This window comes from Schistocerca piceifrons, chromosome 3 (genome assembly GCF_021461385.2).
Source record: "Schistocerca piceifrons isolate TAMUIC-IGC-003096 chromosome 3, iqSchPice1.1, whole genome shotgun sequence".
Taxonomy (NCBI): Eukaryota; Metazoa; Arthropoda; class Insecta; order Orthoptera; family Acrididae; genus Schistocerca; species Schistocerca piceifrons.
In genome coordinates, this window is record NC_060140.1 from 698,596,026 (window position 1) to 698,612,641 (window position 16,616).

At 36.8% G+C, this 16,616-nt stretch overlaps 1 protein-coding gene across 1 annotated transcript in view; it reads right to left on the minus strand.

Moving 5' to 3' along the window:
- LOC124788536 (26S proteasome non-ATPase regulatory subunit 6-like) overlaps window positions 1-16,616 on the minus strand; it is a 139,755-nt gene that overhangs the window by 55,281 nt on the left and 67,858 nt on the right. The window contains exons 3-4 of the mRNA XM_047255805.1: window positions 12,930-13,075; window positions 12,625-12,844 (exon numbers count right to left, since the gene is read on the minus strand). Coding sequence (XP_047111761.1) covers window positions 12,625-12,844; window positions 12,930-13,075 — 366 coding nt within the window. The remainder of the gene's footprint in view (window positions 1-12,624; window positions 12,845-12,929; window positions 13,076-16,616) is intronic.

The following is a 16,616-nucleotide window of genomic DNA, read 5'->3' on the forward strand; positions in this document are numbered from 1 at the left end:
GTCAATGGGCAATTTCATCTGCAGTGGTGTTGCTAAATCACTCACGTTTGTGAGGGTCATTGGATAATCCCTTTGTTGCGGACCAGGCCTTCTTGCTGTTGTGAGTAAAGTCGAGGTCTGTCATCAATCTGCACCACTCAGCTCTGTCAGTGGAGCCTAGCCCCTCGTTACATTGGAGAAAAGGTCTTCCTCAAATCTGCGACAATAATCAGCATATAGCTGTGCATCATCAACTTCTAACCCTGGTATGTAGCTCATACTGCAACCCCTTGGAATACTGTGACATGCAGCTTTAAGCAGGAACTTGATGAACACCTCTTCATTCTTTGGATTGGCATCTATTTCCAACACTTTGTCTTCTACTATTTTGGTAAAGACATTCCACTTGGCCTTTTTAAAGTGGAATCTTTGTCTCATGTGTGCAACTTGAGGTTGTAAGACTTTTTGAGTGGTGCACATAATTGGTCTGTGTTGTGTGGAGGGTACCACTTGCAGAACCTGCTTCTTTATAGTTTCGCTCGTGCCATAGCTGTCAATAGGAAATCAGAGTTGTAACTCTTCTTCCACTGACTGCAATAGAATTTATCTGTTTGCTCTGGGTAATGGATGAGTTCCAGTTGCAGTCATTCTGCCCATAGCTCAGTTTCAAGTGCTCAACTTCAAGTCCATCATTGTTACATGCACTATATACCCAATCAACATGGTGGCTGTTGAAATCATGACAGTGACTGTTTTTCTGGTTGTGGTGATTTCCTAGGGGTCAGAAAACAAGCTTAGTGGCAATAGGTTTGTAGACAGAAGTTACAGTGCACTTGTCAAGTTCCACAGTTTGAATTTTGATGTCATCATCTGTGAATAAGAATGTTGCCTTTAGGAGTGGATATCATATCAAAAACTTGATTTAGTTTAGACAAAAAGATATTCATCTCTCCTCCAGATCTGTACAAACATAAAGCAGTCCATTTTCTACAGTTAAATTGGTCCCTTAATTCTTCTGTTGCCAGCTCAAAATGCTTCTCTCAACTAATTGTACACAGGTCACTTCTGACATTAAATGAACAGTTTTGTTTCGTATAAATCCAACAACCTCCACATTTCATAGATGTTCTACTGTATCAGGGTGTATATGCAGATAAGGAATTTCTGGATTTTTTGGTTAAAAATACACTTTTTCCCTGGTGAAAATACAGTTTTTCTGTTTTGAGTGACAGTATACTTTCCCCCAGAACTGGGAAACTTCTTAATCCTTAGAATAGTAAAGGTTTTATATACCTGTGCAGAATGTTCTGGTACTTTAGGAAACAAAATCCAGCAAAAAGAAAGATGCATTTTGGGAAGATCTTCGATGTGCAATAACAAGTACACCATATTGTTCATATTATGAAAGTATAATTACAAAGTCCACCAAACAGAACACTTTAGTTTCCAAAGCACTGAAACTGAGATAGCAGTGTGTTTTTGTCAGTCAATCACAGCTTACATCATGTGACCTTACGAGCCAATGACAGCTGATATTCAGAGCACAGGACATATGATGTAGTCAAGCCACAGCAACATCACTCTTAAGCACCAATGAGAAAAGTTAGCAGGTTAAATTTATATATATTGTGTCTAGCTACAAGGAAAGCTAATCTTTCACATATAATATCGATCTTTTTTTCCATGTGCTGTCTTTCAAGAAATAGCAAACACAAATGCACCAGCAAAATTTTAAATAATGACATAAATGTCTGGTCTTATGGGTCCAAAATGTTGCTAGGTGGCTGTTAAAAGTTTGAATGAGATTTAAATGCTCTGTGAGTTACAAAATGCATCACACATTTTCATGCATAATATAATTCATCTTGAGTAAATGGAAATTTATTTTGAAAATAATGCTTCTCAAACCCCGATTCACAACATTTTCCAGCAGCCTGTTAGAAATGTAAACAGTTGTGACATCAAGATCATCAAAAGCAGTTTTCCATTATGAAGTATTGCATAGTCTTTGACACATTTTTCTGTCTGCAGACACTTGTGGTGCACTGTTTTATTCTTCTTTATTGAAAATGGTGAATTTAACTAAAATTTTGTTCTGATGTTATTCTCTTGTTTATGTTTTATTGCTGCATATTATTCTGCAGTAGAGGACTAAAGGAAAATTCTTTGTTGATTATTAGTTCTTATCAATTAATCATTGCCACCCTGTAACAACAGAGCAAATCACTAATTGTATCTGGGCTCTGAAAGAAGGCAAAGCTGTTGGTTTAGGCACTGTACATGTAGAACTGCTAAAAAAAACTTGGCAAAAGATGTACTGTATGGCTCTGCCAAAGGTTCAACAACTGCCTGGAAACATTCAGCATCCCAAAGCTCTGGAAACGAGCTCATATTGCTGGTATGATCAAGGCTAGAAAATCACAAAATGGCCTGAAACATTTTGGCCAATATGTTTACTCTTCCATCCATTCAGCCTGTTTGAATAAATTATTCTAGCCTGGCTCACACCATTTATAGAAGATAAGGTAATTAGAGAAAGAGCTGATTTCTGACCTGGGTGCTGTTGTACAGGACAGGTACTGAATTGTACCCAGCATATTGAAAATGGCTTCAAGAAAGGTCTTGTCACCTCTGTTACCTTTGTTGACGTGGAATGTGGCATATGACATGGTAAACACCAGGAAATCTCTCCCAAAGTTATACAACGCAACCAAAGATTATGACTTTATGATGATCACTGCAGAAGACTCTGTGTTAGTCTTCAAAACACAAAAAGTTGATGGCACAAAACAAAAAATGGTCATTCCCAAGGAAGTGTTATTGCTGCCACATGATTCAACTTGTACACAAATGGCCAGCCACACAATAGGCTTTCCATCTCGTTTATTGATGCTGATAACCTTGCGCTCTCTATCCGGCAAAAGACATCTGAAAGTATTGAAAGACAACTTATGTCTTCTTTTGATGAGATGGGATAGTATTATGAGGCCAACAGCCTGCAGCTAAATCCAAGCAAAACAGTGTCAGTGCTTTCCCATCTCTGACAACGGAAACAATGAGAAATACCTGGAATTCTAAAAATTTCCAGGTTTTTCCCAGTTTTCTCCCAGAGTAAAAAATTCTTGGGTTTTTACCAGATTTCCCAGTTGTCCTGGGGCATAAACATCCTGTGTACGCACAGGCTAATTTGTAAGACTTTAAGACCACATGATTAATTCTAAATTCTATGCGCCAATGTTCTATGTTACAAACAGAGCTATCTATACCCTTCAACTCAATCTTTGGCTATTGTACTTTATTTACGTAACAGCTAGTACATGACATGTTGTTTCACAGATGGCTTGCCCTTTGACAGTATATGTTTTGCCAGTTACAGCACTGGTATAGGTGGTAGAAAGAGGGTGCACAGAGCATTGCTGAGTTTGGGAGGGCAACAAAAAGCTATTCTAGGTGTGGTGGGCAAAGTCTCAGACAGAATGGATCTAATTTTAGGGCACAATTTTTGGAAGTCAATGCCTTGTCAAAGTAGACCAGGATAATACTGAGTGGCAAGTGGTGTGCTCTGAAGTTATTTTTTGGAGGGATCAGCAGTACCAGGATTGGATGTGATGGCCCAGGAAACCTGCTTTTGAACTAGGCTGGTGGAGTAATTAAGTCCAGTGGAGGCTAAGGTGAGAATGGTGGTGTATTGTTGTAAAGAGTCTGCCTCCGAATGAATACATTTGCCTCAAATGCCAAGGGCAGATTGTATTCCACAGACAGGATGGCAACTGTCAAAATGTAAGTATTGTTGTTTGTTAGTAGGTTTAATGCGGACAGGATTGTGTAGCTGGTCTTCAGTGAGGACGAAATCAACATCAAGAAAAGTGCCATGGGATTCGAAACAGGACCATGTGAAATTTAACTGAGGGAAGCTACTTACGGATTCCAGGAGTTCAACCTTTTACTTCAGTATGACTACCGTCTAGTTATTAGTTAGGATGAATGGGCACAGGCAGAGGGCGTAGACCAGCAATGCACAATATTCTGCTCTACAAGATGATAGGCATGATCTCGGTGCCTGTTTCACCACGTGTGTCATCTGGATTCTTTCCCCAGACAACAGTTTCTCAAAACTCCATAGGTGAGAACTAGTGCTGTAACACGCCATTAGTTCTTGCCACCCACCTGGCTTTAATTTACTTTAATTTCTTCTGTCTCGGCGTTTCTTCACAATAACTACTACTTTCTTCACTTTGTTTTAGTTTTCTACATCTTTCATTTCCTGATCTGGCATCCCACTCCCACCTCTGTTAGATACAATGCACTTAGCTTTTCACTCTTATTAACTCATGCATGATGTTTTAGCAGTAATCACTGCCTTGCATATTATCCTGTCTTCCACCTTTGAGCTCTCCGGTTTTCAAATCTCATCCAGTGCAGTCCCCAACAATCAGTCTTTCCTTCTCATCTCGAACAGTAAATCTCTCCAGATCTGCAGTTCTTGATGGCTTCTCAAAAATCTACAGCTTTCCTAAACCTCTCAAGTCATTTTCCTTCATCCCTGTTCCCTCCCTTGCAACCCTTCTGCTGGGAGAAGGAGCCAGTGGCTTCGAAAGCTTGCATAAGTATAACCTTTTTTAATGTGTGTGTGTGTTTTTCTGCCACCATTTGGTGAGTAGATTTTTTTATCTATCTAATTACGTAATACTGTCAAAAATTGTTTGTTTTTGTTGTTGTACTTTATTTGTTAGATGCTGAAAATTTTGGTGAACAAATATTAATTTATCATTACTACATTTAGCATGTCCTCCTCTCCTTGTTTTGTTGCTGTCGTGAATGAGTTTAAGTGCTTCATTATTTCGATTATACTCTGTATTTTAGCCTCTGAAGAAATTGTTGTATTACCTTCCCCTTCAGTTTAGGTAACTTTCCCTTAATTTTAATTATTTTGCTGACGCCCATGATAATTTTACTGACAGTCATTGTGGTTAGTCTATCAAGTACTACTTTTTGTATTTCATTTATGATTTCTTCCTGGCTGATGCTTCAGGTAGAGTTTGTCCAACCACATATGGCATACCTTCGAAACTTGTCTCAGGATGGTTATTATTTTTTGGATTGGACTGTTTCATAATCATGATATTATTAAAATGTTTGCTGAGATCAGACGCCAAGATGAACATTGATATCACAGTTTGGAAATAATATTCCTCCAGCATTACACCAGAAGAGATAAATGCAGATCCAAGAAAGATCGGTGCCATGAAAAAAATTCCCAGAATACAAAACAGGAAGGCATGGACAAGTTTCATTAGCCTCTGCAGTTTGTATCACTGGTTCATGCCCATACAAGCACTTAATTGTAATGCACTCAGCCAAGTATTATGGAAGCATGATGTATGGGAATGAGCAACAGTGTGAATAAGCATTTGATATCACAAACAGGTTTGCCACAAGTTTCCCCAAGCAAAATTCCCTGATATTTTCCTGGTTTCCAGATAAGTTTCAGCAGATTTCCCTGACAAATTTTGAGATCTCAAGGATGAGTAAAGACATAAGTTAACAAAATAATGTAGCAACTTCTGTATTTCTAAAAATGTAAGCCAAAATCTTAAGTACTAACATCAACATCTTTTGTAATGAACTGTATTCAGACTGAGAACACAAGCCAAATAGTATATGCGTTTCATTAAGACCACTGATGCTTTTTATTTCAGTAAAATAAAACACATTTTTTGACAAAAATACACCTTTCCTTGGAGTCACATGACAGATTTAAAATACCTTCACTGATTTTGGAACTAACCTCAGAGAAAATTAGGCCTCTTGGAAGAAGTGTATACGGCAGGGGCAGGGAAGAGTTGTGTAAACCAACACTATAGGTGACAGCCAATAAAATGTTGGTTCTATTATGTTCATTATTGTTAGTTATTAGCCACTGTATTACGTCTATTATTTTAGTGGTATTGTATGTTTGTCTGCTTAGCTGAGTGGTAATGTGTTTGCCTACCATGCAGCAGGCACAGTTCGATTCCTGGTCAGGTTGGATATTTTCTCCACTCCTAAACATTTCATGATCACCGACATGCAAGTTGATCAATGTGGCATCATCTGAATGAAGAATTGCAACCCGGCAGCTGAACTTCCCTGGATGGGTTCTCTCAGCCATCAATGCCACACAATCATTTCATTTTACAGGTACTTTGTGAGTTTTCTTTTGAGAACTATATGAGTACACAGCGTACAAACCACCCCAGCAACTGCCACAATTTTCTTCTTCTTATCATTCATACTTTCTAACATGTAAAAATAACTTTTTAAGAAACAAAATGTACTCAAACTAAAAGTCTATGAAATGCCACACTCTACAACATACTTGTGGTGAGACAGTCGCAATTCCTAAAATCCATCGCTCATGGCCTTTGGCCTGACGAGGAGCACCACAGTCCTGCGTCCATGACTATAATCTGTGCATTACATCACATGCAAACAGACCCAGCCTGCGGGCAAATTGGTGAGACCAAATCTGATGGACAGGGCCTGTGCATTAATGGGAAACAATGGGCTTCAGAATGGCAGGCACGATCCATCAGAGTTACCCGCAGAAATGGCCTGCAGTTTTGGCCCATTGTGGAAATCCACTCATGTGGGCAGCTATTCACGAGTCACAGACAGTATGTTGATGAAATGAGACCACAGTGATCATTCCATGCAATAGATAATTTGAGTGGATACTCTGAGAATCAATAATAATGAGGATAGGTAGCAACTCACAGTGAAGATGATCACCGAGCCTCAGATAGGCACATAGAAAAGACACAACCAAATTTTTGGCAATAGCCTTAGTCAGAAAATGAGTGTGCACACACTTTCACATAATCATTCAGACGTAACTTGTGCACACATGACCGCCGTCTCTGGCTGCTGCGTCAATAGTCTCTGAGAATCAGATCCAAACAAACCACTCCTCACACATCCCTGCCTCTCATCAGCAGCTGCTAGGCTAGTGGCAAGAGGTAGTGGCAGCACTGACTGCAGGCTGAGGAGAGTGGTTAGGAATGGGAGAGGCAGTAAGAGTGAGGAAATACGGAAGCAGCGCACGTACTCAGCTGCACCCTGCCAGCAATGATGCATAGCATCTCAGTAAACAAACCATTTCATCTACCGAGACAAAAATGAGATTTTTTCAGTGCTTTTTTCTTCTTCAGATTTCCAGGATATTTCCCTGATTTCCCTGACATGTTAGAAATTCCCTGATTTCCAAAACTTGTAGCAACCCTGATGAAACAATACTTAAGAGCCATGAGGTTGCTTAATCACCCAAACATGATTCATGATTTCAGTTTGGCATGGATATTTCCAGCTTTGGATTGGGACTTTCTCTTTTTCAAATCATCAAAATTGATGGTAAAACTACTGTATACACAAAAAATTTTGCCACCAAGCGTTAACAGCTTGTGAGCAATCACATTCTGTCACACAATTAAAGGCATTAAAATTCATATGGGTGTTAAAAGTTCCTTACTGAACTGTAAACTGTTATGTGCCAGACTAGAAGGATGGTCTCTCACATTTTAGGAATACAATTTTGAAATGGTATAAAAAGGGTAAGCAGAATTAAACAAAGCAACATTGGTAATGATATAAAATGATGTGTTACCCAGATGACTTGAGGAGTCGGTGCATAGAGCTGCTGTGTAGTGCTGACTGATACCTGTCACTAACTGCTGATTAGCTAGCAAAGGCTAGGCATTATAAGAGAGAAGATCCGCCTGCCTTTAAAGTGATCCATAATAAAAGAAGCAAAATCCACAAACAGTGTACACATAAAAACCTCATATTACACATGAAAATGTAATACAATCTTGCTCACTATCTACTAATACATTTTAAAAAGTTTAGAAGGCTGGTAGCAACAGCAAGAATAATAAAAGCTGCCCTGTGTCATTTACTAGACTGAGCCATTAGACTGTGTATACATTGTCATAGTGACTAGCACATAAGATCCATCGTGCTAAGCAAAGATAATGTTGCACAGGAAGCCAATAGCCATCACAGTCATACAAGTCAGCTTGTACTATCATCCCAGGTCTCACTTCTCTTATTGGTGGACCACTGTAGTGGTACATCTGGCTCAATACTCAGCATTCTCCAGTGCCTAGCCACAACCTATCCACTTGTGTACACAGTCTACTTATTAAAATTACCAAAAACAATTTATAACATATTGCAGTAAAACATAATAATGGCTCCAACAAAATACTGCCTCTGTCATGTAGCTAAGCAAAGTATTAGGTTGTGCTTAGTTACCATCACAAATAGCATGGAAAGTCCTATCTGTTTAACAATGAATATGTCAAGCAGGAGACAGGCATTTGCCACTGAGATGCAAATAAGGCAGCGTTGTTCATCATAGGTGTAGTTTTCTCTTGCTGGTGGGACAGTGGAGTATTGTGCAACACCCAATACTCAGTATTTGGGAACATAGTGCCACTGCAGCATCTAATCACAGTCTTAGTATTTGCTTTCATAGACATCTGCTTCATTAGTACTATCTAAACTCATTTAAAACATGTTATGATAAAATATAATAATGGCTACAATGAATCATGTCATTCAAATACAGTGGTTCAATAACAAACAATTCTAAGTGTTACATTATTTGGTCATATCTATTCCTTATAATTATTTGGTCATATCTATTCCTTGTAAATCTAATAAAACCATGCTATTGTGTGTAAATGTGTGATTGGAATTTAGTTAAAACCATGCTGCTTTAGATGTGCCATACTACTTACATTACAGAAGATAGTAAAATGCAAAATGTAAAACCAGAAGAAAACCTCATAAAAATTACAACAAACAGTGAGTAAGTCATAGAAGTGTTTTTCCTTCTGATCTATCTGCTAATTTAACAGATTTTGAAGGTAGCTCTCTTGTTGGCTACAAATTTACACTTCTTCTAATGCATCTAATGATAAACAATAACCACATCTGTAGTTGTAAGTTTTCTATATATTTAACTTTTTATTCATAATAGTATTGGGAACTCCTGGCTGGAGCAATATGTAAAACAAGGGAGGGGCAATAGTACACACATCCATATACACAACCACACAAGTCCCTTAATGCACACTCCACGTGGCTGCTAAGTCATCTGTACAAAAACCTGGCTCTTTCTCGTTACCCTCTCCTTATGTTCTTCCCCAACCCCTCCTCACCTCTATCAGTTCAGGCAAATACTTTCAATAATCAAGTTTCAATAATTAGTCTTGGCATATCCATGTGTGTGTGTGTGTGTGTGTGTGTGTGTGTGTGTGTGTGGGTGGGTGGGTGGGTGGGTGGGTGGGTGGGTGTCCATGCAGTCATTGTAACAATGTGTTTACTACTGCTGGAAAAAAAGCTAGTGCTCGGAAGCTGGTGTGAATACCGTTATCTATTATGTGTTACTGTGCTGCACACATAAATCCACTGTAGGCCAGTGCTTGCCTTTACCTTATTTATGTATAACTTTTTTTTTAGTTTTTAAGATGGACAACTGATGTTCTTTACAATAGGTCTAATCGAAATACCTAACCCATACAATTTCAGTTCAACTCTCAGTGTAGGCAATTTTGGAATCATCACATTCAGATATCTTTCTCTTTTGGCATAAAAAAAAAGTTATTGTAGTCTAGCATTCTCACTTTTGCTTGGAACTCCATACCCATTTCTTTTGCTCTTCCAGAAATCTCATTTTCATTAAAAAAAACTGTATCATCCTCTCTGATAATAACAAGTATATTACCTTTGTTAGCTTTAGTGCCCATAGACTTTCCAGCTGTCAGTTTATTTTAATATTTTTCAAAGTTTTTAAATCCATATTAGGTTTTGTTTTACACCATGTTTTATCCTATTTCAATAAATTTCTTGGTGTCTAAGGCAATTTTGTACTGATTGGATTTATCTGGTTTTTTTGTTTTTGTTTTAGTGTCTACCAAAACATTAATCTTTTTCTTTGGGCCTGTCTGCAACCCATAGCCTCCTCTATGAGGTGCAGAGCAAGACACCAACAATTTCCTCCACTCACTCTCCATAGCTCATGTTCCTTTACCACCCAGCACTTTGCTTGTCACTGTAGATGTCACCTCCCACTGTACTAACATCCTGAATATCCATGGTCTTGCCACTGTAAAATTAGTTATTCTACAGTGTTGTTATTTCATCCTGGAGTTGCTGCTATTTAAATTAATTTTACTAGTTTTGGAACTGACAAGTCATACATGTCACAATCTTAGTTTGTAATAAGCATGTAATTTGATCTTAATTATTTGATTTTATATTACGCTATGATGGACGTTAGTAACTAGGGTGTGTGTTTAATCATTCTCAGAAATAAAGAAGGTATCAACACAGATCCCCGTGGAACAAAATCCCTGTGGAATAAAATACATTGATTTGCTCCATGCTAGATCTCCATTTACACACTTGTGCATCAATGGGGATGAAATGATGATGATTAGGACAACACAACACCCAGTCCCTTAGTGGAGAAAATTTGTGCCGGACCGTGACTTGAAACCGGATTTCCCACTTATTGCGAGCGGTCGCCTCATCATTTGGCTATTCAGCACAAATTTTCATTGTCATCATTCCACTCTACAGCTGATGGTAGTCATTATTTGCAATTGCAAATTCATCTGATGTGTTTAGTAACAGCTGTGGTCGCTGGAGTGCATCGTCATCAGAATAACACCAGCACTGCAATATCGTATTTACCTGTCAATACCAGGCATGTGACTTTCAAGCACGTCAGATCTGTACAGAAATACACATAATGGATATGCAAGTATATAGATCGTAGACGCACTGGTGATGACATACGGAAGTTTGGGTCTGACCGTGAGTCGTGCACAGATAGCCAAATGTAAGGCAACCACTCGTGATAAGTGGGAAACCCTGCTTCGAGTCCCGAACTGGCACAAATCTCCATTGTCATCGTTCCATATAGCTGATGATAGTCATTATTTGCAACTGCAAATACATCTGATGTGTTTAGTAACAGCTGTGGTCACCACAGTGCATCGTCGTCAGAATAACACCAGTACTACAATATTGTTGTTGACACTGTGATCTGTATCTGATCTACTTCAATGTCTTCAAGGATTCTAAGCGGCAATTCAGGCTTCAAATGGGCTCTTCGTGGCATTAAATAGCAAATTGCACAACAATAAGATAACTTGGACCAATAAAATGCAATACAATACAAACTGCACCAAGACACTACATTCAGTTCAAAACAAAAATGTTAATAGAATTGAGGCATTATGGGTCTACCATAATCCACTTTTGTAATTAAAATCACATGCTTTTCTAATAAGGACACCATAATGTGGAAAAATCCTGACAATTATTTATAGTGATTGCTCTCTTTTCTCTTTCGATTTTTTTCTTTTTCTGCTTGTGCTTCATTTTTGGACACTGATGAAATACTCAGTCTGAGAATGCTAGGTGATATTATTAAAAAACATTGTCTCTGATCATATGTTGTCAAGCACAACACACACACTGAAGAAGCCAAGGACCAGAAATGAGCAGATTTCAAATGGAGGCACCACCTATAATCATACATTTAACTAATAAATAAATATTTAGGAATACAAATCCCCGGGGAGGTACGTATGTGAAAGGAGTTCTCTCTCTCTCTATTCCTGAATATGAGGTAATGGAGGAAAGAGATACAAGCTGTTTCAATATTATGGTGCTGGAAAATTTTAAACACACACTGAAGAAGCCAAGGACCAGAAATGAGCAGATTTCAAATGGAGGCACCACCTATAATCATACATTTAACTAATAAATAAATATTTAGGAATATAAATCCCCGGGGAGGTACATATGTGAAAGGAGTTCTCTCTCTCTCTCTCTCTCTCTATTCCTGAATATGAGGTAATGGAGGAAAGAGATACAAGCTGTTTCAATATTATGGTGCTGGAAAATTTTAAACTTTATTTAATTTATTGCTTACAGCTGAGGTTGGATTAATAACTTTTAAACTGAAGATGAGCTCAGAAGAATAAAATTAAATTATTAACAGTAATTATAATAAAAATAAAATTTTATAAACTGCAGTTTCTACAACAACAGTAAAGCAAACAACGACAATAGGAAATAACATAATTTTAGCATGGAACATAAATGAACATTTCGACCAAATTTTGAAAAATTTATTTAGAACAAACTTTTCTGTAAAGACTGTCTTTGGGGTGAAATAAATGTTATTTTTTGCCTTCCCTATGAACTATTCTGCTAGCTTACACACATATAAACAGCAGCCTGCATAAATATAAATTTATGAATTAACGCAAGATACATGAAGCTAACTTTTAGATCATTGTACAGTAACTGTGCAAAGATAAAAGTTATTTCAAAAAATGTCTAATCAATTTCCGTCCTGACCAACTAATAAATTTATTTAGTTCATGCACTGCAACTATTTATATCTTCTGAACGCATTCAGAATATCTGTATGCTTCCTTTAATAAGAACTCTTGTATCAGTGTGGCAAATTTTAGATGCAGAAATCATGCCTTATTAGCAAGACAAATGAGCATGTCCATATAAGGATTGTTCATTTTGGTATGAATGATTAATTAGAATTTGAACTGCTATTACAGAGCTTACCTTCTCCTTAAGTTCATTTCGAGGCACAGAGATCACACCCATTAGTACAATGTAACGGATAAACTCATGATAATCCATCAATTCATAACAAGTGAAAGTTAAACTTGAGTCCAAAAATGAGTTAGCAGCACTTTTAAAATCTCTTTTCATCATAGAATATATTCCTTTGTAAACTTTCATCCGGTTGCGATGTTCCCAACTGTCACCTTCTTCAATTAAGCTTTGAAAATGATGGAAGACATTTAAAAGTGACAAAAATTTTGTAAGCAAATTTATTTACACTTTAAGCAGTTATGGGAGTTTACCTTTCTGCTTTATCAATGTTTCTTGTAATCAGGTCATGATCCCAATAGAAAAAGCCAATTCGAATTAAATAAAACACAATTTCCAACCGCTGGCCAAGAGATACAGTTTTATCATATGTGATTTGAAAATTTTTCACTGCTTCATCCTGAAAATGATGACTGAATAAAGTAGCGACCATGTAATGTAATAATTTTTACAAACTACAATATTTGCTCAATTACATTTGTTAAAACCTTAGATACTGGCTCTATATATGTGTTACAGATGTAATTCATTTCTACAGGTCTTTTTCCATTATTTACTACAAAATATATACTGATCACTTCTTTTGAAGCACCTTTCCTTTCAGCTACTTCACTGTTAAAAAAAAAAAAAAAAAAAAAAAAAAAAAAAAAAAAAAAAAAAAAAAAACCAATTTAAATAGAATCAATATTGCCCTTTTCTTCATAATTGTAATTATATTAGTATCTACACACTATTTAAAATAACTTGAGGACTGACATTTCAGGAGTATCACATGGATGCGCAGAGCAGAATTGAACACAGAACACACTCTTAATTTGACATTTCATCCAGTTTCTTCAAAGATATACGTACATCAACCAACACACAGTGAAGGAACTGTATCAATGTTCTGAAAGAGTTGTAGTGTTTTTCAATTTTTTTTTTTATTTCCGGTAACATGTTTTTAAAGAATACGACATGCTTACATAAATATATTTCTTGACAACATTATAGTTCAGCATTCAGTAAAACATTTCCATAACTGAACTTACATGAATACACTGTGCAAATGAAATATCAAGAATAAATCATATTTTTACTCACTTCAACTTTCAGCTGTCTACTGATTCTGAGAGCACCATTTAAAATGGGATAATTTGAGTTAAACGTAGCAAATAACACACTGTTTATGCTCGCAAAATCTAAGCAGGCTCTTCTTCAGTTTCATTACAAGAAACAAATCAATAGTTTTATTATTAATGTCTTTTCACATTTTTGGGGTTGTCACAAGTTTCCCCAATGAAATTCCCTGATTTCCAGAAAAGTTTTAGCATTTTTCCCTGACAAATTTTGAGATCTCAAGGTTAAGTTAAGATGTGACAAACTGTCTTTGCAGTTATGATAAAAGAAGCAATAGTGCTAACAAGAAATATCTAAACAAAACTTGCAAGCAGATGGCGTTTCCTGATGTGAGCAAAAGTATTTAGCACTAACATCAACATCTATTGTAATGAAGTTTTTAGATGGAGAAAGCAAGCCAAATGGTGTATGTGTTTCATTAAGACCACTGGTGTTATTTATTTCAATAAAACAAAACATTTGGTGACAAAAATACACATTTCCTTGGAGACACAAGACAGATTTAAAATACCTGACTTCAGAAATAACATCAGAAAAAAGTAGGCCTCTTGAAAGAAGTGTGTAAGGCAGCAAGAATTGTGTAAACCAACACTGTAGGTGACCGCCAATAAAATGTTGGTTCTACTATGTTCGTTTTTGTTGGTTATTTTTCACTGTGTTATATCTACTATTTCACAAGTACTGTGTGATTTTTCTTTCAAGAAATATATGAGTACATAGCACACAAACCACCAGTGACTGCAAAACATTTCTTCTTCTTATCGTCCATACTTTCTAAGATGTTAAACTACTTTTGAAGTACCAAAATGTACTAGAACAAATAAAATATCTATAAACACCACACTGTACAATGTACTTGTAGTAAGACAGTTGCATTTGCTGAAATCCATCGCCCATGGCCTCTGGACTGCTGAGAAGCACCACAGTCCTGGGTCCATGGATAAACCATGGAAATCTACTGCATTACGCCACACACAAACAGAGCCGGCCTGCAGGCAGATCAGTGGGACTAGATCTGATGAACAGGGCCTGCGTATTAGTGGGAACTGAATGGCTTCAGATCGGCAGGCCCCATCCATTACACTCTATGCAACAGATAGCTTGTTCAAATACTCTGAGAACTATATTTCTAGCCATAGCTTTTGACATAAAAAAAAAGAATAGGCCAATGAAAGAAGAATATCATTGTGTGTTGGGAACACTGAATTTATCATTGCTTTATGTAAGTGGAGTTTTATGGGATTCTTTTTCATCAATCATATGGCACATGTTCACTTCTTGGGCCAAATAGATACTTGCTTCGGGCCGCACACATCCTGTCAGCTGGGGACTGGACATCCCTGATTTACACAGTACAAACATTCAGGGGTCCAGACCACCCACAAATTTAGGACTCAATCCAGTGGAGTGCCTTGTATATTTTAAGTACATGCAATGTGATTTTCTCATATGTTTAAGTCATTGTTTTCGAATGTATCTATAGTAATTACATATTTTAAAATGATAAATTCTAACCAATATATTATTTTTTTAAATTCATTAAACTGAGAACACATTCAGCATTGACTTAACAGAGTTTGCTGGATGAATTAATTAAATATTACTGCAAAACTTCTCAAATCCACAAATTTAAAAGGATTATTTTTTTCAGTTTTTGTTACCAGGCTTTGCATAAATAATTTCTGCGGTAATACAGTATAACAACCTATAAAATTAATTTTAGATTCAACAAAAAATAAAATTACTTTCAGGAAGCACCTTACTACAGCATCATAAACAATAAACTATGGCAAAGGACTTAACATTGTCCACTTGCTTACGCAGACATTCACTTTCACCCAATAGCAACAACCGTTGAATCACTTTTGCATTCAGGAACATATTCAGAATTTTTATCTGAGATGTTGCTTGATCATATTGATTTCTGAATCACTTAGAAGGTTTCACAGCTGTATCAAGTCTTTTACAGCCACACTGGCTGCCACATATTCTGCTTCTGTAGTGCTCAAGGTCACAATTATTTGTTGCTCAGAGGACCATATTATCAGTTCATTTGATAACAGAAAAACAAAACCAGAAGTTGACTGCCTTGTTTCTACATCTCCCACAATCCAAGTTGCTATATCTGAACAGTATCATCTTGTCTTCGTTCTTTCTCTAAAATATACCACAATCTTTCATACCTTACACATACTTGAAAATGCATGTGCTGGCTTGATAATCATTCTCATCATAACTGTTCAAGTATTTGATTAGTGCACTCACTGCAAAAGTCAGACCTGATTGACTAACTGTTGTGGGAAATAAAAGTGAACTGCTTACCTCAATGGAAATTTTGCTCACTGAGCATTTTCATCCATTGAGTACAATTTCACATCTGGATTTACCAGAACAGATACAGGATTAACAAGGTAAAACATTTCAGAGTTCATGCAACGTACACTGTTTGGTGCACAAATGGCACTTTTTCTTCTCTATTTTGCTCAATTTCCATTCCTCAAAAAACTTTCACTTTGGAAATAGTTATTATAATGTTTTTGCCATTTCTTCTACAATGACACTGAGGGATTCTTTGCTTTTTCCAATCAACAGCCCATCCTCTGCAAGCAAAGTTAAGATGACTAGATCATTTCCAACTTTCTCAGAGAAAATACATTTAGCTGTGTCATTCTCTTGGAAGCCGAACTTCAAGAATTTACAAAACATTTGATTCCAACAACAGGAAGAACATTTAAAACATAAAAAGAATTTTTAAGCTGCATACATATTTATTCTCATCTAACATCACACCTTGCGGCACTGACATTTAAATTTCCTCATTT